Source organism: Camelina sativa, chromosome 19 (assembly GCF_030686135.1).
Source record: "Camelina sativa cultivar CO46 ecotype springtype chromosome 19, ASM3068613v1".
Lineage (NCBI taxonomy): Eukaryota > Viridiplantae > Streptophyta > Magnoliopsida > Brassicales > Brassicaceae > Camelina > Camelina sativa.
The window spans coordinates 3,438,800-3,464,930 of NC_141898.1; the positions used below are offsets into that span (position 1 = coordinate 3,438,800).

At 37.2% G+C, this 26,131-nt stretch overlaps 5 protein-coding genes and 1 long non-coding RNA gene across 7 annotated transcripts; 3 read left to right on the plus strand and 3 right to left on the minus strand.

Annotated features, from left to right (window-relative positions):
- Positions 1–60: 60 nt before the first annotated feature.
- On the plus strand, positions 61–803 carry LOC147920099 (uncharacterized). The gene is made up of 2 exons (XR_015590551.1): positions 61–439; positions 555–803. It is a non-coding gene; the product is annotated as an uncharacterized LOC147920099 (long non-coding RNA).
- Positions 804–3,067: 2,264 nt separating this feature from the next.
- On the minus strand, positions 3,068–12,051 carry LOC104767377 (clathrin heavy chain 2-like). Its single transcript, XM_087500586.1, has 30 exons — positions 11,726–12,051; positions 11,120–11,324; positions 10,715–10,803; positions 10,538–10,616; positions 10,343–10,470; positions 10,143–10,241; positions 9,953–10,061; positions 9,765–9,844; positions 9,455–9,682; positions 9,300–9,365; positions 9,057–9,173; positions 8,756–8,953; positions 8,554–8,670; positions 8,398–8,457; positions 8,118–8,204; positions 7,937–8,020; positions 7,715–7,849; positions 7,564–7,626; positions 7,380–7,484; positions 7,190–7,302; positions 6,844–7,096; positions 6,623–6,759; positions 6,261–6,539; positions 5,173–6,175; positions 4,588–5,073; positions 4,334–4,504; positions 4,045–4,230; positions 3,804–3,926; positions 3,606–3,716; positions 3,068–3,515 (listed from the first exon to the last, which is right to left on the minus strand). The coding sequence occupies exons 1-30, from the start codon at positions 11,768–11,770 to the stop codon at positions 3,360–3,362; spliced, it is 5,112 nt and encodes a 1,703-aa protein (XP_087356712.1). The 5' UTR covers positions 11,771–12,051; the 3' UTR covers positions 3,068–3,359.
- Positions 12,052–14,482: 2,431 nt separating this feature from the next.
- Positions 14,483–18,202, plus strand: LOC147920100 (glycosyltransferase-like KOBITO 1). Its single transcript, XM_087500781.1, has 11 exons — positions 14,483–15,191; positions 15,433–15,582; positions 15,689–15,741; positions 15,903–16,011; positions 16,102–16,236; positions 16,358–16,402; positions 16,530–16,717; positions 16,931–17,072; positions 17,182–17,228; positions 17,401–17,488; positions 17,578–18,202. Exons 1-11 carry the CDS (start codon positions 14,802–14,804, stop codon positions 17,842–17,844), a joined length of 1,614 nt encoding a protein of 537 aa, XP_087356907.1. The 5' UTR covers positions 14,483–14,801; the 3' UTR covers positions 17,845–18,202.
- Positions 18,203–18,397: 195 nt separating this feature from the next.
- Positions 18,398–19,728, plus strand: LOC147920101 (V-type proton ATPase subunit E2-like). Its single transcript, XM_087500786.1, has 5 exons — positions 18,398–18,648; positions 18,745–18,901; positions 18,980–19,182; positions 19,271–19,370; positions 19,452–19,728. Exons 1-5 carry the CDS (start codon positions 18,446–18,448, stop codon positions 19,494–19,496), a joined length of 708 nt encoding a protein of 235 aa, XP_087356912.1. The 5' UTR covers positions 18,398–18,445; the 3' UTR covers positions 19,497–19,728.
- Positions 19,729–19,732: 4 nt separating this feature from the next.
- On the minus strand, positions 19,733–22,516 carry LOC104764542 (BTB/POZ domain-containing protein At3g08570-like). 2 transcript variants are annotated; one of them, XM_087500785.1, is made up of 5 exons: positions 21,941–22,516; positions 21,756–21,822; positions 21,342–21,654; positions 20,488–21,256; positions 19,733–20,384 (listed from the first exon to the last, which is right to left on the minus strand). In XM_087500785.1, exons 4-5 carry the CDS (start codon positions 21,115–21,117, stop codon positions 19,848–19,850), a joined length of 1,167 nt encoding a protein of 388 aa, XP_087356911.1. In that variant the 5' UTR covers positions 21,118–21,256; positions 21,342–21,654; positions 21,756–21,822; positions 21,941–22,516; the 3' UTR covers positions 19,733–19,847. The 2 variants fall into 2 exon arrangements, with proteins under 2 accessions (XP_087356911.1, XP_010486394.2); XM_010488092.2 differs by having other exon boundaries at positions 20,488–21,654; positions 21,941–22,291.
- Positions 22,517–23,229: 713 nt separating this feature from the next.
- On the minus strand, positions 23,230–25,951 carry LOC104764543 (ADP/ATP translocase 1, mitochondrial). Its single transcript, XM_010488093.2, has 4 exons — positions 25,477–25,951; positions 24,300–24,781; positions 23,843–24,217; positions 23,230–23,749 (listed from the first exon to the last, which is right to left on the minus strand). Exons 2-4 carry the CDS (start codon positions 24,771–24,773, stop codon positions 23,453–23,455), a joined length of 1,146 nt encoding a protein of 381 aa, XP_010486395.2. The 5' UTR covers positions 24,774–24,781; positions 25,477–25,951; the 3' UTR covers positions 23,230–23,452.
- Positions 25,952–26,131: the final 180 nt, after the last annotated feature.

Genomic DNA, 26,131 nt, shown 5'->3' on the forward strand with positions numbered 1-26,131 from the left:
AGATTTTATTTTATTTTTAATTTAAATTTCATAAGAAAAATTTGAAAAGAAATTGAAATTGTGGCGAGAAAAAAAAAAACTAAACAATAACCAAATTTTCTAATAAAAATCCCTAAATTTTCTCTCCCACAATCTCTACATCGCAGAAACTGTTTCATCTTCCTCTATAAATTTAACTCACTATGAACTCAAAACTCATTTACTCAAGTAAAGCAAAGTTTTTTTTTTTATATTTCATCTTTCACAATCTGTTAGTTGTTTATGTTTCCAAAAAATTCCAGAGATATATGCATGTCTCGATCGGCTCCGTCTCCAACTTGAAAACGTCTTCAGCCTCTTCTAATTACCGTGGACGTTTGCAACGAGTTTCTAAGTAACCTATCACTGGTAATAGGACTGTGAGCACAGCCACGGGAGATTGGAAAAAGCTAGCTTCCCGGTGAGTTAGAAATATCATTTTCTTTCATCTCTTGGGAACTAAAATCTTATTGTTAATTCAAATTTTCAAGATTTTCCAATCATTTTCTATCTAATTTGAGGATTTTAATTTGAAGGCAAAATAATCTTCGTGAATCGAAGGAAGTAGAGGATTGGAGAAAAGTGGTTAATAGTATGGAACATATGCTTTCCATGGAAGGGGATTGCATTTTCGACAGTGTATAGGAATTCGAAGGTACTATTATAATTGATTAGTTCATTCAGCTTCCCTCATTGTCTGCAATAGACATTTCCTTGCCATGTACTGTTTTTACTCAATTTGAAGTCATTGCTATGTGGAAAAAAAATTGAGATGACATAATTAATTAGATTTTAGAAACAAATCCACATATTGAACACAATATATACCCGTTCACTTTGTGATGTCAAGGCGCTCTTCTTCTCCGGTGCATCATACAACGTAAATGTATATGGAATCTTTACGTTTGTGAGCTCTTTGATTTATCACGGGCTGTGAAGCATAATCTTACAATCGGAGAACCAATCATCGATGTCTAAATAGTGTTTTTTCATCACCATAGGACTAACGCGAGTCTCAGACCATTATTTCTAGCCATAAGAGATCACCATATACGAGCAATCTCTTGATCACTACCTCAAGGTGTTCTATCATTTATTTTTGTGTGTTGCATATCAATTGATCCACACGAAAAAAACACACACACACATACACACAAAATTTATTCTCAAGTACAAATCTAAAAATCCAATGTGGGCATGAAAAGGTAAATTGCTAATTCATACAATTCCTTTATTTTTCTATTTCTCGATTCTTCTAAATATCACTATATTCTACTTCTATGACCTCTATTTAACAACTGTATGGCTGTGATTAGATTATTTAGACGACAAGAAAACTAACACTTTACCTAGGAAATGTGTCATCAAAAAAATTGCATCGAGAAATCAGACACGAAGGAGAGCAAAACACAAGAATGCATCATTGATGGAATTATATATGTAAATATGGTATTCTATTATTTAATTAGATTTTAACTCACCGCGGGACAGTTTTTTAAAAAATAATAACAATTTTTTTTATATATATTTAGTTTGTTTGGTTTAATTAAATAATATTTTTGTTTGGAATTGTCAATTATTAGAATAATAATAGGGGACATAAATCATAAATATGTAATTTATAAGCTATTGTCGGATAAAGTCACAATTTTACCAATGATTTAATTGTTTTACAAAATTTTAATTCAATTACCCTGATTTAATATGTCTAATATTCTTATATTAGTGGTATTGACCAAATAATTAAAGGAAGATTTAACCCGTGTTTCAAAACCAAATTAGTAATATTTTATATTTATACTAATGTTAATTCAAACCGTCATGTTAATAACATGACCCGTTATATAACAACAAACGTCATATTAGTGGTTTAACCCGTGTTTCAAAACCGTCATATTAGTGGTTTTGGTTGTGTGTTGTGTTTCGTTTGTGAAGTTGATATTTATACATGAAAAATGCTTGATGAGCAAGGAGTTTACAATCCGTAGTAATAAAAGAGAGATTTTAGTGTTTTTCTATTTGAGTTGATAACATTACCGCAGAATAATATTCAGTTTCTTAACACGGTATATATTATATTAAATATTTTTCTTGATGCTAAAGTTAAATATACTTGATTATTGAGTTTCTAAAGTTGGGTTCTCGTTTTTATGAACTTTATTAACATTATAATAATTATTGCGATTATAATCATTTGTTACTCAAACTCGGCTGTGTCATTTAAATTTAAGAGATCATACAATATCTAAAGATCTATTAAAATAGGTTTGAAGATTTTTATGGGATTAAAAATTTAATGCGTAGAGTTGTTTTTGGTAAAATCGAAATGTATAGATGTTGTCAAGCTATTTATGGCAATAAATTTATCAAATTAGGTCGAATCAAATAGTTCCATTAAATGAATTTTCAGGAATTGTTATTTTCGGAAAATAGTTAGGGGTTAATATTGTAAAAAAACCAATTAAATAAGCAAAACTTCAACGGCATAACACAAAATGTATTTCAAAAATAATAATATAGATTAGATTAGTTTATGGTTATGTATTAACATTTTTTTATATTTTTGTAGGAATATAGTTTACTTATGCATTGCATTTCTTAGTTTCATGTCGTTAAGGTTTTTATTGACAAAGTAAAATATGGATTGCCTCTATATATATTATTATTTTTTGAGGAAAATGAGATTCAATCAAAGTAAAATATCAACGTGGCTGTGAATAGGGCAAAACTTATAATACTTGTACAACAAAAATGATACAGAAATTTGTGAAGTGAGCTTAGTACAATGACAGGAAATAAATCCATTTGTAAAAAACACCATCACACTCGGGATTGAATCCCGGCTCTTACGAATATAGGAATTTGGCTAATATGCCGACCAATTTGTGGCCCAATGGTTGACAAAAAAAAAATGATATAAAAATTTATCACTTACTCTAATTATTATTATTTTTTTTCATAAACGCATTGTCACGATGAAAACGTACTAACAAGTCCATTCAATTGTCTCATATTAACTACCAACAACAAAGGTGCAACTCTAAATCGGTTTAAGGAATCGAAAATCAAATGAAAAGAAATGCAGAAAGAACGTACAACTACAAACTCATACGAGTCACTCTCCTCCCAAGATAAATGGCTTTCAACAACACCAACAAAAAAAATGACTCATCTAACCACCACAGAATATTACAACGAAATTAGGTTATTATCCACATTATTCCCAGACGAAATTCTGGTCAGATATTGTCTAAGACGAACACCTCCCTAGCAAATTGGGCCGACTATGCGTTTCTGATAACTCTCTCCAAATGCGGATATTAAAAACATAAGTTTGTGTCTTAGTAGCCTCCCATCGGTGGCATTCCATATGCTGGCATGGGCGGCATTCCTGGCATACCGCCCATTGTTGGTGGCGGACCATACCCACCACCACCTCCCATTCCTGGCATCGGTGGTGCAGGTAAAGCAAGTGGCAATAGCTGGGCGTACATGTTCTGTTTAACAAAAAAAACAAAACTCTTTAAACTGTAATCTTCAGAGAGAACGATTCTGGGTGATACCGAGTGTAGCTGTGTGGTTATTACCTGTTGGGACATGACCTCCTTCTCTTCCTGCTCTTTGGCCTTAACTTCTTTTTGTGCCTCTATCTTGTCCTTTATTAGCTCATCCACTTTGCCCGAGTATTCTCGGATAAACTACAAAGAAAAAAGAATTCATCATAGTGTTCGAATATCATCAAATAGAGAATCAAAAGAGTGTATTTGAGGATCAGGATAGATCACCTGGAGGAGATACGGGAAGGCAAAGTCCATCATATTGTTGATCCAGGCAAGTTCTAGAGCCACATCTGGTCGGATTAAGTCATAACACACAAAGAGACATGTGGCAAAGCATTCCTTTTTGCCCTGTATAATCAAGCACACCATAAAAAAAAAGGATATTATTTACCGATTATCTTTCCGTTCTACTTAGCAAAATAAATGGCTAGCGGTAGCATCTCTAAATGCTTAACCATCATCATACCTGTTCAATGAAATACACCAATAGTTGTTCTGCAAGTTCATGTTCGCCGGATTGTGAAGCAGTTTCCATACAGTCTTTGTACATGTTGTCTTTCTTTGATAAAGCAATTGATTGCTTCCATCTACCCGCTTTTTTGTAGATATATGCAGCCACACGTCTCATTTCAACAAGCTCGTGTTTCTCGATCTGTTTGCACCATTCACAGGAAGATTATATTAACGCTCAGGCCATCGCTAATTATATATATAAAGAGAGAAGATATTAAAGGAGTAGCAGATTTAAACTCTACCTTCTGAGCGAGGCCAATCTGGTCAAAGCTGTCATGTATATCAATAGACTCGCGCAACCTATCATAGTCTTCTTCTTCCACGTATATCTCATTCAGAGCCTCATTAACAGCAGAGACATTGTTGCTCTGAACTGCAATCATGTATGGCTTGATAAGACGCAAGTGACCAGCCTGAGATAAGAAGAAACTGACTGTTAAGTAATGCTCAGTTGTTTTTCAGATGAAAAAAAAGACGTCATCGGTCAGCCTCTAACCTTCCGCATTATATCAACAACACGAGTGTGGTCTAACCGCAACGCAAGCACGTTGAGAAGATCGTTGATTAGATCAGGGTGCTCTTGCAAGTAGAAGTGCACAGCCTTGTAGTACAATTCGACATTTGCTACCTTGGCAACAATGTCTTTAAATTGCATGTGCTCCCACGCTTCAGGAGAATGGTTCATAACAGTTGTCGCAGCATTATCAAACTCATCATATTGAATATACAGATAGGTAAGTTCCTGCCAGTGCTGTTGTTCATCACAGGCCCGTATAAGCTTGGGAATATTGAGGCGAGTTGAAAATAACTTGATGTGTTCCATAAGTTTTTCATAACGATATCTAGCATAGAGTACACCCAACTCAGTAAAGATACCCATGTGGGCACGTTCCAGCCCAAGTCCACTCTCCATAAGTGAGATTAATTCATTGAAGCACCCTCTGTTCTGGTAGTACTCGCTGACTTCTTCCAAGTCGTCCACCTATTAAGTACCAAAAGATTAACCGAGTTATAAATGAGATTCATTGGGCTATACTATCATAAGATGGAACTTTTGTATCAACTAAGATCAGGTATTCACCTGAATGATAATGTTAAGACCACAGATTTGGGCCAACCGGAACTCTTCTGCATCAACGCAAGCAAAGCATACTTCCTTCCATGTCTTTGCGCTGTTTGCTTTCCTTGCAGCATCAACAGCACCTTGGAACTGTTGCAACTTCACAAGTGTGACGGCTAATTTACCCCAGTTTGATATGAACGCATAGATTATTTTTGCAGCCTCATAGAGAGTTTCGTCATACAGGCGATCACCAACACTTAGTAGATTAGCAACGTTTGGCATCAGAATGAATTCTTCAATCTCACCTAACCTATCGATCTTTGCATATGCATAGATGAGCTCACTGTCAACCTTGGGTTCCTTCACCTTCTGTCTAACCATCAGAAGGTATTTGACCAAGTCATCATAGACATCAGTATCTTTAGAGACACGAATGACCTCCAAGAAATGAGTGGCATCATCAGCGCGGATAAATGACTCAATTGCATCACTGACGAGTCCTTCCCTGAGTTGTGCCTTAGCTACTTGGCTCCAAACAGAATCTTCTTCAACCCGGAAAGCAAACTCAACTGCACGCTCAATGCTTCTGACGTTATCCAGCAATACATTGACAGCCTGAACATTTAAGTTAAACTTCTTGAAGATAGCAAATGCTTCCTCATACAATTGGGCTTCAACTGCAACTTCTCCAACAGCAGGTCCATCAAAGTTGTCCAGCCTGTTAATGTAATCCATAACTCTAGATGGATCTGCCTTAATAGCAGTCAATATAAGCAGATTTTGCAGATTAAAATTCCCACTGAAGGCAGAATTTTGAAGAACAATCTTTTCAAGAAGCTCAATAAGCTCGTGTGGCAGATCAGCAGTCATGAATGCTTTAACAGCTGCAGAAACTTGCTCCGGGCTCTTGCTTTCAGGTAAAGCAGTAGACACAACTTGGTCAATAAGTTGTCGTCTATACTCATTGCTTTCCTCGAGAACCTTATCCCAGAGATCACCATCCATCCTCTCCACTACATACCTACAATTTTAAACTCGAGTATTAACAATCTACAGAGTCACCAGTATTTGAAAAGTAAGAATTTTCATATATAATGATAAAATACCTGGCTTGTAACTTGAACAAAGAGTTTTTGTTAGTGACATTGATGAGTTCCTCATCACATTGTCCTCTTCTGTATGCCACAACCGCCAGGGTAGGATCACGTTTCTCACAGTATTTACCCACAACCTTAGAGTCGTAGTAAGGGTTGGTGGTCAGGAAATGCTCTGGGTTGTTGTTACTGTCGATGATAATTTTACCCAAGGCATTATGGACATGCACGTCTTGGCTTCCCTCACTAACTAGATGCTCCAAGAACTGAGTGAGGAGACGAAGTCGATTTCTGAAAAAGCAGAAACATATTAGAGTTTCATAAACAAACAGACACAATTATGAACGGAAACCAGAATGACCAAAAGGATTCACCTCTTCTCGCATTCCTCCACAAGTGGTTCAACAGGAAGCAACGAACGAACAGAAAGAATAAGGCCTTTGATAAAATCTTCAGGGCATTCATCATCAAGCAACTGTCCCACAACTAAAGGAGCATTCGCAGGGTTCACCTTTACAAGGAATCAAACGTATAAATATTTGATTAAACAAACTGAGCTCCAACGCATTAAAAATAGTTCCAAGAAACCTTATACCTTTTGTACATAACCTTCAATGTAACGAAGCATGTTGTTTGTGTAGAGGTAATGAGTAAGATCAGGCACAAAGCCGAAACGGTCGCAGACATTTATCAAAGGTCGTGCATCAGGCAGCTTAGCTTCCATCAAAAAGTTTTTCGTCTTTTCAGCATCATAGAAGTTAGATTCTCTAGTTACACGCTCAACCTCCTTTATTTGACCAGTCTTGGCAGCAGCTTCAATGTACTTGAAGTGAATCTCCGGATCCTCACTAAACACAGAAAGAAAACATTGTCAACACGAGCATATCGATAAAAGAATCACGCATGTTTACAGGAACGAGACAAGATTTTATGTAAATCACCTCATACTCAAATATGAACCTAGGAAAAAGTATAGCCCTTCGTATGACTTGAACTGCTCAAAGAGCTTAATACATGCATCAACACCTAGTTGCTCACAGTACTCCTTGCAAGCCTGCAATTGCATGGACTCGTTAGTGTCACAAAAAAAAAAAAAGATTCATCATATCATACAAATCATACACCACTGACCTGAACGATTATCTGCAGATTGCCTCTAAGGTTGACCAGCAACAGATCCTTCATGCACTCCATAGCCCATTCGCTAGAAAGAGTGCCAAAAAACTCAACAAGAGCCTGCATATTAAGCAGAGTGTTATGCAACAACTTTACCATGTAGGAGTTTAGCAACCAAAATATATTTCCGAGGCACTACCTGTTGCTCGATAGCATGTGTGTTCACAATTACACGTTTTATATCAGGTAACTCTGAGTAATGCTGCAAAAATCATAAGGAAAAGAAGTTAGAAGATGAAAAGATAATACATATATTTGGCCAGGAAAAAAGGTAAAAAACGAATACCAACCTTCAAGGATTGGATATAAAGTCCAGCCTTTTCACAAAGTTGAGCAACACGAGGCCGGTCATAGTGGCTGAACATTCCATTTGCTAATATCGCATCAGCCACATTAGGAAAGGTTACCAAATTGATCTCCAGAACCTGTGTTGACAAATGGTTTAAATAGTCTGAGGAAAGAGGGTGAATCAAGAAAGAACGGAAAGATACAAGGTGGCAACAATTTTCAACCTTAGTTTGCAGAAACGCATGCTCAGGTAAATTTGGCTTCAGCACATCCAGAAGGAAAGCAGTTGCTTCTCGGATCAGATTTCTCTGTACATGCACAAATAGATATATTAGCACACATTTGCATCTACTGTATACAATTCTGTAAATAGGTGCATACAAAATTTTATACTTGTTCACCTACCTGAAGAAAAAGATCAGTGATGGTGTTGTAGTCAACTGGACAACCTCCTTCCATTTGAGACATCATTAATGCAAAATTTACTGCTCCCTGCAAATACCAATTAAAAGACTATTGATATTAATACGGGGAAACCTTTTTCATTCTATATACCGTCAGGTCAAAATTATTTAACATGTTAACTGATTCATGACTCTTCATGTGCTTACACAACAAATATCCAGTAAACTACGACCTTCCTTTCATAGTTTAATATGTAGCAAGAACCAAGAGCCACACTAACCTGAGGATCTGTACGGAGTATGGTTTGCAAAAGAAACATGTAATCAGGTGTGTACCCAACCTGAAGTCACAATATGAAACAATGGTACTTCATGAGCACAATGAACTTTAGGCTAACCATAGCAGCAGAGGCTAAACTACAGATCTTGTTGCTTACCTGCTTTGAGTAAATCAGTATTTTGTCAAACTCCCTTCTTTCTGCAAAAGCAGCTACAACTTTTGGAGTTGCCCGAGCTTTGATGTATATTTTCAAAGCAAGATCATTATCCACAGTCTGGAATAAGAAGGTTTATCGTTACAACATACTATAGGAGATATATAACACAAGTTCAAGGAAAGATTTTCCATTTCAAAATTACCTTGACAAGGTCTCCAAGTTCTTCACTGCATTCTAGCTTATCCTCTGCCAACCAGTTTTCCAGGAGGTTCTTCTTGTTTTGGTTCACAACAAGCCGAGATAGTTCCAGTGACTCATATGAATTGAGCTTCCCTCTAGTCAAAAGAGTCCCAAAATACTGTAACAGTGGAGGAGTTTGTCCAGCTTGTACAGGAACACTCTGCAAAATTATTAGTGCAACGTTGTAATTTCAAGTTAATGTTACCTACATTTAATAATAATAAACATGTTCACACATAGGTGCTTAGATATGGAATTGATACCTGAAATTTGGCCACTGTATCAGGTGTCCTTAGAATTCCTTGAGGAGATTCAGCAGCAAGCTCAGCAGCCTCCTTGTACTTTGTTTGAGCGAACAACTCTTGGAACCGCTGGACAACCTACAACATCCGAACTGAATATGAGAAATTTCACATTACCAAATGACATTCTTTTTCTACAGGCTGCCCTTTTTCCAGTATAATTACTTCACCAAGACAACAGATCCATGATAAAAATACGCATACCAGATTTTCTGCACCTGGGAGGTTTCCTCTTTTAGCAAGATTGACAGCAAGTTCCAAATTGTTCAACTGCGAAACAAAAACATAGATTTATTAGCATGGCATGATGATATGGGTAGCTTGTAACGGGAAAAAAAAAGCATAAAAGATTAACATACTTGGCCACTAATAAAAGGTATAATGGTAGCCTCGTTTACTGTTGCCAAAAGAACTTGTCCTCGCCTATTAATGGCATAGAAACCCCCAACTGAGGAAGCTTCGGAAGTCAAGAAAATTGGGTCGGGACTAATCCTATTTCTGTAGATAGCAGAAGCAGTCTCTAGATCGTATACAAACAACAGGCCTAGCTTGGTGATAACATAAATCAAGTTAAATTTGTGAGAGACCTGTCAGGAAAAGGAAAAATTAGTGCCAAGAAATTTTCACTAACAACTTACGAATATAACTAATAATAAAGCAACAACAAACCTGCATGGCAACAGGAAAATCATCAGCAAAATCAGGGGGGAAAAAGAGATCTGCTTGCTTCTTTGTAAATGATGGTTTTCCTGGGAAAAAAATCGCCAACCTTTAAAGATCAGATGATAGCCAAATAAAAATGTTACCAAATACACTAAATAAGTGGGAAAATATAGTTTTGTATAGAGGAAGCTAACCGGGTTGGGCACCAAGTTCAATGACATGCAACTTTGATGTTATCTGCCCAGCATTAAAACTCTTGCTTGCAAAGGATATAAGAATAGAAGGATTCTCATTCCCAGGGACCTAATATTAATAATGTTGCAAGTCAAACTACAGTTCAAGATTAGACCATAGAACGAACTCGCCAAAAAACCAAGTAGTTACCTTAAACTGCGCAAATGACGCAGCATGTGCCTCAAGGGCCTGGCTCCGCTGTTGATCCACGGAGAAAAGCTGCATATTTCCTTTTACTAATTGTTGTCTCTACAGAATATGATAATAAAGAAGAGAGCAGTCAGGAATTTGCAACATGACTGTAATTTTGATGTCTTTATTTAACCTAATATATGGCACAGTAAACCTACCTCAGGAGAGCCAGGAGCAATTCCAATTAAAACCAACCACTTCTCATTAGGAGAGCACTTATAGTTTATAATTTGATTGTTGGCCAAATTTGCCGTTCTATCAAACATCTTAACTGGCTCAGTATCACCTAGAAAACATCGAAAGAAAATTAGTAACACAAACACATGATATGAAAACTTTAAAAGATATACAACCTTCAATTGACCAATGATATACGGAAGTCTGTGTGACCAGCCCCAACATCTTTGGTGTAATCCATTTCCAAAAGACAACCTGATAAAATATGAAAGATAAATATTCCAAAAAAAAATTGACGGAAAAATGAGAGTACATGAAGTGCAACAGCAAAGATAATTGGTTAACACACTCACCTGCTCAGGCATCTGATGCGATTTCAACTTTGCTTTTGCCTCGATGTTAAATATCTGTAGATGATCCTGAGTAGTTCCTGGAACTTGGGCTGTAGAAAAATTAAACAGAAAAGTGAACAACGAGGTAAGGAAGAAAAAAGTAATATCCAATATACGGAAACATCCAACAAACAAGATTTCTATTCTAATCATGTGGTTTTAAGATACGATCCAATATGAAGGCATGAATACAAAGTTGAGAGCAAGGAAAATTAACAGATAACCGAAATAGATAACATATGTCGCTAACAAGACGAAGAAGCAATGTTAGCTCTAAGTAACACTTGAAAGGCAAACTCGTAAGGGTGTCATGACTGAATAATCACGGCACAGAGATTTTTCAATCGACGGAAACAATTAAAATACCTTTTAAGGCAAGGATCCTCGAGTTTGGATTCATAAGAGCAGAATCTGCAGTAATAGGCCTTCTTAGAGGCTGCATCGGCATATTCATATCTATGATTACAACACTGTTTTGTGGTGCCGTCTCTCGTACACAGATATACTTGTCGGACTCCATAGTAACATTGGTAAACGTGATAAATTGCTGATTGATCCCGACGCTCGGAAGCTGCAAATCAAAAAAAAAAAAAAATCAAAATGAAGCGTAATGTCACATTGTTCCATATACATAGTAATGAGATCCGAGTATATAGGCACATTGCACACTACACAACAACATAAAATTCGGGGTCGTAACACAGATCTGAACATATTTAGAGAAATTGAATCAGAAACATGCATTCCCCGAACAAGCGATCGGGTTTAAAAATAAAATAATAGAAGGTAAAACAACGATACATCAGAATTCAGAACAATAGGAAGCTGGAATCAATAAAACAACAGTTTCAGCAGAGCTTAATTATTAGAGATGAGAGGGTAAAGCAACGGAAACATCTAAATCGATCAAAACCACGCTCGATCCAATGAGATACACATATATTTAAGAGTGATAAAGGATAGAGAACTCACCGTCAGGACCTCCTTCATCGTGATAGGGGCGTTGGCCGCAGCCATGTTTGACCACTGATCGCGGTAAGAGAAAATCCGAGGTTAGATAGAATCAGATCCACAGCCGAGAAGGAAGCACCAACGGCGAGGAGAGGGAACGTAGACGAGAGAGAGAGGGAGAGACCGGAGGAGAAAATAAAATCGCTCGCTGCCAGTCAGATCTGAAGGCAAGTGAACGAGAAAGGTGGTGATGGTAGAGTAGGAAGGAGAAAGGGGAGAGAAAAAAAAAATGGGCTAGTAATAAAAACAAATATATAGGTGTAGTAAGACTTAACATTGTAAGAAATAACGAGAAGCTATCCGATCTTACATCTATAACCAGGCCCGGCCTGGATTGTACCTTAACGGGCTTCACGCGCCTAGGTTTTTAAAATCCACGATACTAATAATCATAATATGATTAGAAAAATTCTTGCATTCACCACATTTCACCCCTCTTATTTAACCAATCAAAATACAACATGTCATATTATATTAAAAAAAAATTAAAATTAAAATAAAAAACAATATAAATTAAGAAAATAAATTATGTAGATCTTTTATTAAGGAAATTATGTCAGTTTCGGTTTATAAAGAATTGTTAGGATTTAGATTTTATAATTAAACAAAATTATATGTCGGTTTGGGTTTACAAAAGAGTGGTTAGAGTTTAGATTTTATAATTAAATGAAATTATATGTCGGTTTGGGTTTACAAACGAGTTTTTAGGTTTACAAAAAAGTGTTTAGGGTTTAGATTTTACAACTAAACAAAATTATATGTCGGTTTGGGTTTACAAAAGAGTGGTTAGGGTTTAGATTTTACAATTAAATGAAATTATATGTCGGTTTGGGTTTACAAAAGAGTGTTTAGGGTTTAGATTTTACAATTAAACAAAATTATATGTCGGTTTGAGTTTATAAAAGAGTGATTAGGGTTTAGATTTTACAATTAAACAAAATTATATGTCTTTTTGAGTTTATAAAAAATGGTTAGGGTTTAGATGTAATAATTAAAAACTGTAATATAATATTTAAATTAATAATTTTAAAATTGATTGATCTACAGAATTTATTCCCTTAATTAATATTTGTTTCTTTAATTTAAAGGGAGTGAATAAGAGTGGTTCACCCCTAGAGTTGAACCTAAGAATTGTCCATATGATTATTGTCTAAAATTATTAGAAAAAACGAATTCTAATTTAGGAAGGGCATCTTATGATATAAACCTTAGTTTTGAAAGTTAGTAATTCATATAGTCGCGACATATATCTAAGTATATCGATTATATTTTGACATGTGTAAAAAGAAAATTTATTTAATAATTATTAGGAATATTAAAAAATCATATAAATAAAAGTATTAATATTTTTAAAAAGTATATAAAACCAAAAGTAATCTATTATATCACTACTTCTAATAGGAAATTTATATATTAAATTACTAATTTCAATAGAAAAATATGTGAAATTAATAAGGAAAATTTTTGCAATTTAATTGCAATTGTTATTTATTACAATTATATAGTAAAAAGAAATTTATACAGAAAAGTGATTAAAGTATAAAAAGGTTTAATGTGTTGAAATTAGTGATGCTGAAAAAAAAGTGTTAAAATTAGTTATTAACATAATATAAGAAAATAAGATAATCAAAATCATAAATTAATGTAATTTCCTTAAGTTTTTCAATCAGTGAATGATTTGATAACATATTCAATATTATGTTATCATATAAACCTTAGTTTTCAAAACTCATGTGATCGCGACACGTGTCAATTTTAACAATTAAATATTTTCTCATGTGTTATACAAAAATATTATTTTACATATTTGTAAATTATAAGAAATTAAAAAATTTTAAAATTTAAGAAATATAAAAAATAGTTCATATATATAAAAATAATACTAATTCTAATTTTAAATTACTAATTCTATAAGAAAAAGAATTAAGAAAATTATACAATTAATTACTATAATATCATAATTAAATAAATTATACAGTCAATTATTAATCCTAAAAGAAAAAGGATTTTAGATACTCACCTTTACATAAACAATTAATTTCTCTCATAATAACGTCTTTGAATTTTTGATTAATTTATGATAATATTAGTATAATTTTATTTAAAATTAGTTGGACAATAAGTAAAATTATTACGTATGAGATTACAAAATATGAAACAAATATATTTAAGATATTGTTACTTTTTCAAATATGAGATAAAATTCGTTTTCAGTTATTTCTTTGAGAATTATGTTTTATTAATTTTTAGCTTTAAAAAAATATTAAGTAAATATGAAACAAATATATTTAAAATATTGTTACTTTTTCAAATATGAGATAAAATTCGTTTTCAGTTATTTCTTTGAGAATTATGTTTTATTAATTTTTAAGTAAGATATAAATTTGATATAAAACATATTTTTTAATATGAAAATTATTAATGCTACTCATTGGGATTGAGTGCATAGAACTAAAATCTAATTTTATTATCATGTAATATAGAAAGAAATTGTATTACAATCTTTAAAAGAATAGGTTTTTAATTGATGGTACGACTCTGCTTGCTAACCGTTAGATCTTGAACTTGGAATCAGGAATGTTATCTGGCGTTGTTGAGTGGCAATTAGTGAATGGACGGCTGAAAGTCAAACCCTTATTTTGAAGGTGAACTCCCTTGTTGGAGATGCCCTTAATTGCTAAGGTACCCCTTAAGTGGAACAACATAAAACAAAAAAAAGTTTTGTTTCAGAATAAATAAATAAAAACATAAAATAAGCAAGAATAGAAGAAGATCTCCCAATTTTTATTTTATTATTTAATACTATATCATAAAGGAGATTATTTGATTTGATGATGATTTACAGTAATAAGGTTCAAATTCAATTTATCGATTAGTAGATCTCAGATTCAGTGACAACCAAACCAAAGTACAAAAAACCAAAAAACAAAAGAAGAAGAAGAAGAAAGATCTCAGAATTGAGTCGTCTTCTTCCTCGTAAGCTTTTTTTTTTTTTTTTTTTTTCTGTTTCAAATTGGAAGAGCTACTATACTACACCATGAAATCGAGTCACCATCATAGAGCTCCACTGATTTCATCTTCTTCCTCATCATCATCATCTTCTTCCTCAAACAACTCTTTCGTCTCTAGGCTCCTTCTTCTTCTTACATTACTTCCAGTTTCCCTTGCTTGTCTCGCCTTTATCCTCCAATGGCGAGGCGGTGGTCTAGCCGATCCTGCCTCTGCTTCTGTTCGTTCCTCTACCTCGGTTCCTGGCGGTTCCGATCTCAATCACGAGGTCTTTCCCGGCATGGAGACTGTTTCATCTGTCTCCCCTAAGGCTCACCAGTCTTCCTCCGACTGCTCCAATCTTGCTCGCAGCTCTTCTCCTTCCTTCCCTTACTATGGTGATTGGAAGTTTGGTGTTGATACTAGCTTAAAGCCTAAGGTTATCTCAAAATCCCACTGCTTTAGACCTTTTTTCTATCGATCTGGATGTTGTAGTCTTCTCTTAACTCTTACTCCAATGTCTAATCTGGAGCATTGACTCATCGTTTGTTTCTAGCCTGTTGAAGTCTAACATCAATTTGAGAAATCTGAAAGTTTAATTTTTTGATCAGATCTGTATTTGTAAATACTTTACCTTTTTGTTCCCAATGTATATGATTCTGGGATTGCTACTGTTACAGATATGTATTACGACTAGTACATCAGCTGGATTGGATCAGATTCTACCATGGATGTTCTACCATAAGGTTCTTGGCGTCTCCACATTTTTTCTTTTCGTAGAAGGGAAAGCTGCTACTCCGAGTATTTCAAAAGTGCTGGAGTCTATTCCCGTGAGTTGAACTACTTTATCTTCGGTTGCATTACTTACTTTTTTAGCTGTATAGCTCCTAGCACGTTAGTCCTGTTCGACTAAATGTAGTCCGATGTCTCTTTCAGGGGGTTAAGGTAATATACAGGACGAAGGAACTTGAGGAGAAGCAGGCAAAGAGGTTAGTAAACTATGCCTTTGCATATTTTCTGAATATCTTGAGCTCTGGGAGGCACTAAGTACATGTTTTGTCTTTAAATGTTCTGGGACTTGTAGCATTATATTGTGATTTCTGCTACTGATCATTTCACTTTCATCCTTTTTTTTGCTTTGCTTCATCAGCCGGATTTGGAATGAGACGTGGCTGTCATCTTTCTTTTATAAGCCCTGCAATTATGAGTTATTTGTCAAACAATCTCTCAACATGGAAATGGCTATTGTCATGGCAAGGGTAAGCAATTTTATTCATGGCAAGATTTAGTTGGCTTTTGTTCATGTCTCATGTATTATTCAATGACTAATTTTTCTAACTACATATCAGGATGCGGGTATGGATTGGATACTTCATCTTGACACAGATGAGCTAATATACCCAGCAGGTGCTCGTGAGTACTCATTGAGACGGTTGCTGCTTGATGTTCCTCCAAATGTAGACATGGTTATATTTCCAAATTATGTGAGTTTGACATCTGATTCACATTTCTTGTATCGCTTATTTTCAGCTAGTGTTGTGAGTGTAGACTTGCTTATATGATCTGGGCCTGGCTCTGCGTGACTGTTTTGGATTTTGTCTTTAGGAAAGCAGCGTAGAACGAGATGATATCAAGGATCCTTTTACAGAGGTATAACTCAGTTTTTAACTCTTTTTACCTAAGAGAGTAGATTAAACTAAAGTATTGTAGTGTCAACAGTATCATTGTTTTGCTTGTTATGTTAGTATTACTTCTGAGATATTTTTGATGCAAGCAGGTGTCAATGTTCAAGAAGAATTACGATCATCTTCCAAAAGATACATATTTCGGAATGTACAAAGAAGCAACACGAAATAACCCAAACTATTTTTTGACTTATGGTAATGGCAAATCAGTTGCTCGGGTTCAAGATCACCTTCGTCCAAATGGAGCACACAGATGGCATAATTACATGAAAACTCCCAAGTATGTCTATTGTAGATTGAAACATAAGGAATTTTTCTATTGATTGAGGAACTTGATAAGACTTTCTTGTTAATCTGCTGGCTACTATAGAAACGTGCAACTAGCTTAAGGGATTTAGCAGTGGAGTGTAGCTACGGTTATCAGCTTAGTTAATTTTCCTGTCTGTGAAGCCAAATCGTTTTCTGTATATATTAACCTGATAATTTTTGTTAGTGAGATCAAATTGGAGGAGGCTGCTGTCCTACACTACACATATGCAAAATTTTCTGACTTAACATCCAGGCGTGATCGATGTGGCTGCAAGCCTACAAAAGAAGATGTGAAAAGATGCTTTATGTTGGACTTTGATAGATCTGTGAGCATCATTTCTTAAAATCTCTAAATATCCTTAAGTCATTTCAAATATCTATATTTCAGTTCCTTTTTACTATTTAATGATGCCGTCTGGATAATGAACATTGTAGGCATTTATTATTGCGTCAACAGCAACTGAAGAAGAAATGTTAAGCTGGTAAGAGCCTCACCCTGAAGAATTGCATTCTTTCTTGGGTACTTGTGCGATTGAAAACTTTTGACATTCTTTAAACAAGTTAGAAAGGTTTTGAGGCAATATCTGGTCTTGATAGTTTTGCACTCTTTACAAATTATCTGGTCTTGATACAAAAATAATGTATCCTGTTTAGGTACCGTGAACACGTTGTATGGGGAGACAAAGAGGTGAAGACAAAACTCCTTAGGAAGGGTATTCTGACTCGCATTTATTCACCAATGGTAAGTATATACCCAACAATTCTGAGTTCTAGGTTCTAGGTTCTAGCAAGTCAATTGTAAACCTTTATTACGTTGGTGGTAAAATGCAGGTTGTTATACAAGCATTAAAAGAATCTGGTGTCTTCAGCTCGGTTGTCTCATCAGTTTCCACAAATCTTTCAAAGAAAAAGTTCTTATCATCAATGCACAAAAGCAACTCATCCAGGTCTACTGCATCTGAGTCCCTTCCAGCAAAGGAAAACAAGTCTGAAGGCATCTCTGCAAGGCACCTTCTTGGGGCTGAATCAGCAGTCCCTCCTTTATCGCCACCTGGGATGGAACACGCTAAATTTTCACAGAGGAATAGCAGGTTTTAGTACCGAGCTGATGTATTCGCTTTTACTGATATCGATACTGGGTGCAATATGAGTGCTGTGTAGCTTTAGGAAGCCAAGTGAAGGGATTGGGACAAAGAAGAGTCAAGAAAGCGGGTTTGTGTGATTCTTACGATCATCTTGAGAGACATAGGGTCCTATTATCTCATTTTACTCTCCTGCAACTTATGATAGATAAGTTTGCAGAATATTTCTCTTGCCATTGTTATTTCTATGTAAGTTTATTACCATGTACAGAACTTCAAAGCGCCAGGCTTATTATACTCATCTTTTTCTACTTACATCATATAACAACACGAGTGTTATGGGCAAGATTAATACCAAACATATTTTATGTCAAGTTTAATCAGAATCAATGAAACTAGGCCGAACTGATAGAGACCCAATACACACATCTAATCATGAGGATAACAAAATTTGGATTGCCAAAAACAGGTATGAAGAAAGAGTCAATGGTCCATGAAAAGAAGATTTGGCACCAAAAAGCGGAGACACCTCAATTTACACATAAAAGCATCGTAAGGAGGTTGGTTTTGATGTGATGGTTGTTGTCTGAGAGAGACAAAGAGAGAGAGAGAGAGAGATGAACGATGCGGATGTGTCACAGCAGATACAGCAGATGGTCCGGTTCATCCGGCAAGAAGCAGAAGAGAAAGCAAACGAGATCTCCATCTCCGCCGAGGAGGAATTCAACATTGAGAGACTTCAGCTTCTTGAGTCTGCCAAGCGTAAGCTCCGTCAAGATTATGACCGCAAGCTCAAGCAGGTCGATATCCGCAAGCGAATGTCAGTTTTTTTCTCCCCATCCTTAGCTTCCTCTATCTCTTCCTCCTTTTACTAGGCCCTTTAATTCATTCATTCCATATTTGTTTCTCTCTTCAGCGACTACTCCACGCAACTGAATGCAAGTAGGATCAAGTACCTTCAAGCACAAGACGACATTGTTACCTCCATCAAAGCCTCTGCAGCTAAGGATCTTCTCCGTGTCTCCAACGACAAGAACAATTACAAGAAGCTTCTCAAGAGTCTCATCATTGAGGTTTATATATATCTCTCATCCTTTCTCCCCTCAATATCCACACGTCTTTACCATTATATAATACATTACTGCATACAGAGTTTGCTGCGCCTGAAAGAGCCATCAGTATTGCTGAGATGCAGAGAGATGGACAAGAAGATTGTTGAATCAGTCATTGAGGAGGCGAAAAGACAGTATGCGGAAAAAGCCAAAGTCGGGTCTCCTAAGATCACCATCGACGACAAGGTCTTCCTCCCTCCACCTCCTAATCCTAAGCTCCCTGATTCTCACGACCCTCACTGGTAATACTTCTTTTTCAAACTTTCTCTCTCGTTTCTTCTCCACCATATATGTATATATCTGAACAATGGTTACGTGTGAATGGTGAAGCTCTGGCGGGGTGGTCTTGGCCTCTCAAGACGGCAAGATTGTTTGCGAGAACACTTTAGACGCACGCCTTGACGTCGCCTTCAGACAGAAGCTTCCCCAGGTTTGGTCTTTTCATTTAGGGGTGTTCTTGTTTCCCATCATTCCTAATCTCTACCATTAACTCTTCTTCTCATCCCTGCAGATCAGGACGCGCCTCGTTGGAGCTCCTGAAACCTCCAGAGCATGATCCTGTCACCCCCAAGTTTACATAATATATTGCTTAGTCCACAATAAGTGACACATTTTGGCCTTGTGATACTGTCACTTTTTAGCAGGAAATCAACAGTTTTTTTTTACTCTGTCCCATCCTTTTCATCTTCAAAATGTTGTGAAGAGAGAATAATTGCTGAAAACATTATATAGAAAAGCTGCAGCGAAGCTATTAAGTTATGCTCTTTCAAAGTCAGTTTCCTCTAAAATATGTTTTGAGAAATCGCAATCCAATACTTGCAAGATTTGTTACGAAATATACACAACTCACTACTAATGAATCACACCCCATTTTCATTGCATACAGTATTTACATGTACCCAGCTACCTAAAACATAGACTCTGTTCGGCTCCTACCGGTTTTTCTCTCCAACCTCGACCTAGACTTTCGGTTAGCCTTCCGCCGCTTATCTTCTGTAGGTCCTCCACCAAATATCGAAATCCTACCAATCCCTTTGGAAAGAGAGGTCAGCAATGTTCCACCATGACCTGGCTTCTCCATCATCCCTTGTTTCATCAAAATCTGCTCCTTCTCTAACTCGGTCAGCCTCACTCTCACCCTCGAGATCTCCAACTTCAGCTCTCTGTTCTCCCTCCTCAGCGACGCATAAGTATCTCTCGGAGACACAGCTCCGCTAGGGTTCCCGCTACTAATTTTCTGAGACGACAGCAATATACCTTCCCCTGAATCTCCAGACATAACATTCTTCATACGCAGCTGTTCTGAGTAGAGGACTCGAACCACCATCTGCACTGGCAGCCGATCGTTCTGAGCCACGTGGTTGCATGCTTCCTGTGAGAGTTTCCGAGTGTCTATAAATTTGCAGAGACTCTTGCATTCTTGTTCGTTCAGCGACGGATGCCCCTAACCATCATCACAAAGACATTTCCCACTCTTATCAATACGAAATGTTGCAAAAACAGAGACACAAAGGTTCCCTTTTAAGGTATATAAAGTAAAACTTTACCTTCAGAAACATATCAATAGCTCTGTATAGCCCATCATCCATGACACGTGCATAATCCGGCAATATCTCTACCAAAGACATGAACTTGTGCAGACTCAGACACGGATCTGGTGCGATCTCTGTCAAGTACGCATCCATGATCCGACCCACTTTTAATAACGAGCTATGGCACGTAGAGCCAGTAAGATTCTCGGTCTCATTCTCGTAACATTCATGCTCTTCGTCATACTCCACTTCATCCTCTATTTTCTTCAGAAAGCAAACGAGTATCCTATGGACAGTGTCCACATCATACATGGAATCTCCCTCTCTGAGAACAGGTATGAGTAGATCATCAAGGGACACTGTTTCCAGCTGCTGAGCTATTCTCCGCTCGAGCTCGAGCTTGCAAGAGATGGCTACGTCTATGGTACTTCCAACCCTCAACATTCCAAAGAGGAAACTCAATGGGACTTTGTCATTAGGGAAAAGGCTAACAATGGCTTCAAGGACATTCCTCTGCTCGTTCTCAATTGTACCCGAGTCAAGCTTGGTCCGCTCCTTGCAGTTTCTAATACCTTTCAACGATTCTTGAGCGTAATGCATCAGAGACGTGATGATACTCTCTGACCGCAAACCAGTTCTCGCCATCGCAGATACAACTCGGGCGTAATAGTCAATCCTCAGAGCAGAGAGGTCTTCAATCCACCACTCTGGACAATCTCTTTGCTTATTTTCCCCTGACTCGTTGCCTCTGTTCAGCCGTGATAGCCCCAACACTAACTGTTCTCTGCAAGCATTCACAGCGATGGCCTCAACACACCTTTCAGGAATATGGGCAGTTTCAGCAATGTCTTGAGGGTTAAGAGTCTCACAAGAACAGAGGACTTCTACAGACTTCTCAAGACTGCGAAATGCGACTTGCTCGAGGTAAGTCTCAGTACGTGCGATCAAATTCTCTTCTTTAAAGTCCTCAGTCATCTCAAGATAACCAGCTCCACAGCGGAGAGCGACCACGTTGGTGATGGTAATCTCGAAGTTGATGCCGTAGCAGAACTTCATGGCGAGTTCAAACGTCTTAGACCCACCTGGGAAGTCTCGGAGCTCTGTATACGGGAGGTTTGAAGATGATTCCTTCATCTTTGCCACCATTTTCCTAATCTTTCCACACCGAGCCACCAGCGGAAACTGCAACACAAACAAATTCAGAAACTCGTTAACTAAATTTCGTCGAACACCTTGTGTAATGTTAATGATAACAAAAAAACAGATCACTACAATTCACTAACCTTGTGGAGTAAAAAGGACTCTCCATCGACAACGATTGTGATGTCTCCCTCAACATCTGAGAATATGCTGCAATATCATGTAGTAAAAACGAATCCTTTATGCATCAGACAAGCAACAATGCATAAAGGAACAAACTTTGACATAGGTCTCTGAAGATAGATAGAACAAGAGAGAGAGAACAGACCGAGTGGCAAAGGAGCTGGAGAAGATGGAAGGAGCAGGAGGAGTAGAGGAGGAAGACGAGTTGGATTGAGAGCTGTCCGATATAATACCCATTGTGACCTTGACGAGGAAGAAGAAGAAACTCGGAATTTGAGGAGGAGCCTTTCAAAAACATAGGCTTTGAACACTTTCCTTTTCGTCGAAATCGTAATTTTTTTAAAACCGCATTAGTCTTTATATAATTGCAACTTTCAATTTCGTAATCTTGACTCCAATATGAAAAAAGAAAGAAAAAGAGGTATGCTTTTCTAGTGATATATGTTTCAGAAACACGTGAGAAAAGCCGAGAGGGGGTTGTGTGGCACGGAGCTCCATAAAGACTCAATCATAGTCTCTTGGGGACACACATACACACACTTTCACTTTACTAATTGAGGGCTCTATTACAACCTCCACTCCACTCCAATTTTCTTTCTTAATCTCTTTACTACACGCTTGACAAAAAAAAAAATCTCTTTACTACACTAACCACCTATGAACCCTACCTTTGTTACCACTACTTTTGCTCTATTTTTCTTCACCAAACATATGACATGGTGATCTGATATGTGTTATCCCTGTCGGAGAAATATCCTTCCAATGGCAGCAAACAAATGGCAAAAGGACAGAGTCAATAGATGGATCATTCATTAGTCACCAACACATCAGTATGTTTCTATTTTATTTCAAACCTTACGGAAACACCTTTTGTCAACTCAAGCATCTATTTGGTGTGTTCTTATTGGAGCTTCTTTTGCTTCACTTGATTTATATCGATGTTCATAATTCCAAATCGATGTGCAATTCAATCTGTTCCACACAAGGATTCGGAGCTAGCTGAGTGTGATCGAAAGGGAGATCTAGAAAAAGATATTGCTTCCTAACTTTATAGCTTTCTGACTATCTTATGTACCATGCTTATTTAATCATGTCTAACAGAGAAGCATTCGCTTTCTTAGTGAAATTATTAATGCTGAATGCAATGCGAGTGAGCTGCAGGCAGGTTTAGGACGGCAAGTGAAGTGGGAAAAAGAAGAGTGACAGCGAAATAGAGTAATAGAACTTCAAATGGGCTCAAATTAGTTCTTCAAACAATTTTTCTCTCCTTTACATTTGAGTTTGGAGCATTTCTATTGCCACAGTTTATTCCGATTAACAGAACTTCAATTTCTCACCACCAGGCTTGGGAGCCGGGGATACTCGCTATTTAGAAACTTACATAATTAAAGATCATTGCTAATATAAAGTAGAAAAAAAAAGGAGTAAAGGAAATAAAACTCAACAAATCCAAAATTCTTTAAAATCGAAGAGTCTAACAACTCTCACAAACATGAATTATTCCATAAGTAAAAAAAGTTGGCGTCAGAAGGATATAAAATTTGGTTTAGGGCTCATGCCTCCCTAAGTCTTAAGCAAAAAAAATTTCATCAACATCTCAGTTTCTTACGGGTCTTAAACCGCAATTAAAATCGAAAAAAGAGGAAGGCAGCAGCACTTAGGCACCGCCTGATCCGTACTTCTTACCGAAGACAATCAGCTGCAATTTGTCGTAACCGGAAAGCACACCAGCACCTGCAACGGCACGGAGAATGTTGGCACCAGCTCCCTTGAAGAGTGACTTGGCTCCTTCGTTCTTGAGGATCTGGGCAAAGGCGTCCATGGAACTCTTGTACTTGACAGCCTCACCTGACGTCATCATCATTCTTCTGCGGACAGTGTCAATGGGGTAAGATGCAAGACCCGCACCATTAGTGATGACCCATCCAAGAGCGAAACTAGCAAAGAAACTATCCTGAAATAACCAAAGAAGAACAGCAACATGTCAAAACCAACCAGTGATAAGTAAGAGAACACACAGTTCAGAGAGAAAGACAAGAAGACGAACCGACAAGTCACCAGTGAGGAGAACAGGCTTCACAGAGTCATAAAGCCCAAAGTACAGACCACGGTAGACAATGATACCAACACAAGAGATGTTGAATCCACGGTAAAGACCAGCAATACCATCAGACTTGAGAGTCTTCCTGTAAACATCGACAAGACCATCAAACTGTCTACCACCACCTCCTTTCTTTGCAGCCTTGGCATCATTGGCAAGACGGGTACGGGCGTAGTCAAGGGAATACACGAACAGAAGGGAAGAGGCACCAGCTGCTCCTCCAGATGCCAAGTTACCGGCAAACCACTTCCAGTAACCATCTCTGTCCTTCTTAAAGTTGAAAAGTCTCTTGAAGTAATCCTTGAAGGCAAAGTTCAGGGCCTACCATAGACAAAAAAAACGAGATTAGCACAAAATCAAGTTGTTTCAAAAGCTATAAAAACAAGTGTGGAACTAAACCAACCTGGGTGGGGAAGTAACGGATGACATTGGCGGTGTTTCCTCTCCATAGAGAACCAAAACCTTCATCCTTCACTGTCCTGCCGAAACAGTCACCAATACCCTTGTATGGCTCAGAGAGCCTGCCAGCTTTAATCATCTCATCCTGGTTCTGGATCAAAAGCTTAACACGCTCAATGGGAGCAGCAGCAGTCTTTGAGACGGCAGCAGAAACACCACCCATCAGAAAGTCAAGAGCAAAGTTGGTGAACCCTTTCTCTCCTGGAGCCTGGACAAAGACTGGAGAAGCAGCTGTGGCCAACATCCTGGATGTGGGAGGAAACTGGAATGCAGCATTGGAGTAGTTTCCATAGGTTGCATGCCTCTGGTACATAGAAGGCCTCTGGTAACCAACATGGGCGTCGTTGGAAACACTTGAACGGATGAACTGCCCAGCAGCTTTCTGAGCAATAGTGGGGTGCTGAACTTGATCAACCATTTTGAACTCTGCAAAATTATAAAACCAAACGTAATTATCATATATAAAGCAGTAACGTATATCAAAGAATGCTTTAACAACACAAGTTTGAAATGTAATTCTAGTAGTCTAAGATCCTCCCGGAATAAAAGTCAAAAACAGTATCAAAATAGCAAGCAAACCAACCCAAGATTATTGGAAACAACAGTGCTCAATTCAAACGTCTGGAGGGATCATACTCGACTAATGATATTAACACAGCAAGATGATACAACTAACAAAGATTCACTAAGCACATATGACAAAGGTAAAGATCTGGTAGAACAAAAACTTATTCAGGTTTCACAGCAATCACAATTTCCGTAAACGGAGTCGCAGCTATCAGATCCAACACATTTGAAACTAAGGTCAACAGATCCAAACCATTTCGATGAATAAGAGATCAGCAGATCAGATAAACTGACAAAAAAATAAGCAGATCTATAAAACCGATACATCAAAGATTCGGAAATGAGCTGAATACATTCCGATCGGGATAAAAAAGCAAACAGATAACATCATTTCTCAATAGAACAGTCAGATCTACGGATCAGAACAGCTCATTTACCTTACAGATCTAAGAAACGAAACACAGATCGAAGAAACTAAGAATAAAAATGATTCGAAGAACAACGAGAAATTATATATATAAAGAGTAAACAGATCTGAGAGAAACGAGTGTTACCTAAGAGAATCGATGGATGAGCAAAATATCTGGAAAGAGAGAGAGACTCCGCCTTTTTCTCACGGAGATGAGAGCGGCGAAGCAGAGAGAGGAGACGAAGTTTTCTCTGTGGTGAAGAGGCGAGGCTTTGAAATGAGCAATTCTTAGCCCTTTTATCGTCTCGAAAAATAGGGTCGCACAGGTTGCGTTGTTCGTCACTCGCCCAGTGGGGACGGGTTTCTATGAGATGCAAACAAAACTATTTGGGCCTTGCTTCTTCATATCCGTTGGATCATTCAGACTGAAACACGAGGGATTTTTAACCGTCGATTTCGTTTACTTTCTTAAAAGAATTGTTTTTTGTATGAGGGTACGACTCTGCTTGCTAACCGTTAGATCTTAAACTAGGAATCTGGAACGTTATCTGGCGTCGTTGAGGGGCAACTAGTGAATGGACGGCTGGAAGGGCAGCGTGGAATATTATTTTGTCTACCATACCGGACCAGATCAATTTGCAAAATTATTTATTAAATAAATATTGAAGTGTTCAAATTGTTATTTTTATTCGCAGATTTTTTTCAACTTCGTATTATTTTTTACTGTATATATAAAGATTGAATTTCGAATGTACAAAAAAGGCATGAAAAGAATATAAACTGATACCTTTCTATATAAA

Excerpts from the sequence above, each read along its gene's own strand:
- LOC147920100 (XM_087500781.1), top strand. The coding sequence starts at position 14,802 with ATGAAATCGAGTCACCATCATAGAGCTCCACTGATTTCATCTTCTTCC. Across the intron at positions 16,718-16,930 it reads AATTACATGAAAACTCCCAA|TGAGATCAAATTGGAGGAGG; the intron begins GTATGTCTATTG and ends AATTTTTGTTAG. Across the intron at positions 17,489-17,577 it reads CTCGCATTTATTCACCAATG|GTTGTTATACAAGCATTAAA; the intron begins GTAAGTATATAC and ends GGTAAAATGCAG.
- LOC104767377 (XM_087500586.1), bottom strand. The coding sequence starts at position 11,770 with ATGGCTGCGGCCAACGCCCCTATCACGATGAAGGAGGTCCTGACG. Across the intron at positions 8,954-9,056 it reads ATACAGTGGCCAAATTTCAG|AGTGTTCCTGTACAAGCTGG; the intron begins GTATCAATTCCA and ends ATAATTTTGCAG. Across the intron at positions 7,097-7,189 it reads GGTTCATATTTGAGTATGAG|TGAGGATCCGGAGATTCACT; the intron begins GTGATTTACATA and ends TTCTGTGTTTAG.
- LOC147920101 (XM_087500786.1), top strand. The coding sequence starts at position 18,446 with ATGAACGATGCGGATGTGTCACAGCAGATACAGCAGATGGTCCGGTTC. Across the intron at positions 18,649-18,744 it reads GTCGATATCCGCAAGCGAAT|CGACTACTCCACGCAACTGA; the intron begins GTCAGTTTTTTT and ends TTCTCTCTTCAG. Across the intron at positions 18,902-18,979 it reads TCAAGAGTCTCATCATTGAG|AGTTTGCTGCGCCTGAAAGA; the intron begins GTTTATATATAT and ends TACTGCATACAG.
- LOC104764542 (XM_010488092.2), bottom strand. The coding sequence starts at position 22,032 with ATGGGTATTATATCGGACAGCTCTCAATCCAACTCGTCTTCCTCCTCT. Across the intron at positions 21,823-21,940 it reads TCCAGCTCCTTTGCCACTCG|CATATTCTCAGATGTTGAGG; the intron begins GTCTGTTCTCTC and ends ATGATATTGCAG. Across the intron at positions 21,655-21,755 it reads AGTCCTTTTTACTCCACAAG|TTTCCGCTGGTGGCTCGGTG; the intron begins GTTAGTGAATTG and ends TTTGTGTTGCAG.
- LOC104764543 (XM_010488093.2), bottom strand. The coding sequence starts at position 24,773 with ATGGTTGATCAAGTTCAGCACCCCACTATTGCTCAGAAAGCTGCTGGG. Across the intron at positions 24,218-24,299 it reads TCCGTTACTTCCCCACCCAG|GCCCTGAACTTTGCCTTCAA; the intron begins GTTGGTTTAGTT and ends TGTCTATGGTAG. Across the intron at positions 23,750-23,842 it reads TCCTCACTGGTGACTTGTCG|GATAGTTTCTTTGCTAGTTT; the intron begins GTTCGTCTTCTT and ends TGGTTATTTCAG.